The 1,721-nt window shown below is 52.3% G+C and overlaps 1 protein-coding gene across 1 annotated transcript in view; it reads right to left on the minus strand.

The window, feature by feature from the left end:
* CAST (calpastatin) overlaps positions 1–342 on the minus strand; it is a 62,291-nt gene extending 61,949 nt beyond the window's left edge. The window contains exon 1 of the mRNA XM_019610607.2: positions 231–342. Within this exon, the coding sequence (XP_019466152.2) occupies positions 231–342 (112 nt within the window). The remainder of the gene's footprint in view (positions 1–230) is intronic.
* Between the last annotated feature and the right edge of the window lie 1,379 nt (positions 343–1,721).

Here is a 1,721-nt window from a genome sequence, read left to right on the forward strand (position 1 = left end):
CATGGCGCACGGTGCCGCTGCGGGCGGGGGGCGACCGGTGGCGGCGCGGAGCAGAGGACGCTACCGAGCCTCGCGGCCAGTCCCTCCTCTTCCTGCCGGGCCGGGGGGGCCAGGGCAGGGCGTCCCAGTTCGCTCCACCAACGCGGGAGCGGCTTGCGTTGTGTTGTTAATGCTTGGGGGCGGGAGGGGGAAGTGTCGACACTTTCCAACTTTCAAGTGGAGTTACTGACTTTCTCCCCCCTGGAAGGCCTTTTCTCGCAGTCTCTTGGCAAGGCTTGTGGATTCCCACAGTCCTGAGCGTAAAGCTGCTCGTCGCGTGGCCTCAGCCTGGGACTGAGACATGTCCCGCAGCACTGAGACTCCCGTCAGTGTCACTCACTGGGTACTTGGTCAGAAAACTTTCCCAGTACCCCAGCCCACGGAGTCCTCACAGAACTGAGCTCCTGACTGACAACAGTACTGACAGCTGTTCCAAAATACGGCAGGGGTTGTCGTGGTCACACAAAGCTGTTAGAAGTTGAATCATGACTGAGTAACTGTGATCAAAACAGATATTCTCTATAATAAGGGTAATAAGAGCAGCAGTGGTTTCTGGACACGTATGTACTGAGGTCGCATACACCAACAGGAGGAACAAGAAGTTCTCAGGGAGTGCTCTTTCCCTTACCAGCCACACTCCCTGAAGCATGAGGACAAAAGTCCTTCCCCGATGCAGATCAAAGCCGGCCGCTGGGAAGCAGCCCCAGTCGGTGCTGTGGGTGGATGTATGCGAGGCCTCAGAATGGCTTCAGCCTCCAGGTGAGAAGCAGCGTGGGTCAGGCACATCCCCTGCCTGAGGCATTCCCTGCTCTTCCTACACTCCATGCACTCATCACTGGCCTTTGAAGTGATTCAGTAGCATGTATGGGTTTTGCTTTCCACTCTGCCTAAAATTTTAAGCACATGAGTTCACTGTGACGGGAAGAACAGCACGGAGTTCTTCAGCTGCAGGCAGAAGGCCTGTCTGACACAGCATTCCACGTAGGCAACTTCGTATGCTTCACCCCTTCTATTGCTACATGCCTTGTGACAGCAGCTGAAGCCGTCAGTGACTGAAATCCTGGAGTCACCCAGAAATGAGGCGGTAATACAGGAAAAGCTGCTTGCTGATCAGTGTCCTGCAGGGTGTTGAGGGTTCTGCTGATCCAGCACAAGGCCAATTTTAAGCTCTCTGCTGGGAAGTTAGGCATAAGACATGATGTTTGAAATGACCCTCAGAAATCCCGTTCAGGTCTGCCATACATACCTACACAGAAGGACATATTCTGGAAGAATTCAACCTGCATCAGTCTGTGTATAACATGGCAGCCCTGCCTGGCTCAGAGGGTGTGGTAGATGCCCTCCAGGACGGGATAGTTGCAGGGAGGAGCACAGAGCCTTAATCCAGATCTTGCAGCATCTGCATACACCTGCAGTGTTCTGGAGATTGATCAGGTTTCTAAGTCATGTTGTTGTTTTTTTTTTTCTGTTGCATTTTCTAACAATTCCTTTATAGCATCTGCGTTTCTCTTGCAAGTGAGCAAACCCACAGCTTAGATTTTACATGGCTCTGGGAGGTCTGCTAAGGGCTGATCATGAACACAGAAGATGATGGGAAGTCCAAAAATTGCTCGTTCAGTGTATATCAGCTGGAGCAACAGCAGCAGCTGCAGGAACACAGGCTTTTTACTGTTAATAATGTG

The sequence above is a fragment of the Meleagris gallopavo genome, chromosome Z (assembly GCF_000146605.3).
Source record: "Meleagris gallopavo isolate NT-WF06-2002-E0010 breed Aviagen turkey brand Nicholas breeding stock chromosome Z, Turkey_5.1, whole genome shotgun sequence".
In the NCBI taxonomy this organism is placed as follows: domain Eukaryota; kingdom Metazoa; phylum Chordata; class Aves; order Galliformes; family Phasianidae; genus Meleagris; species Meleagris gallopavo.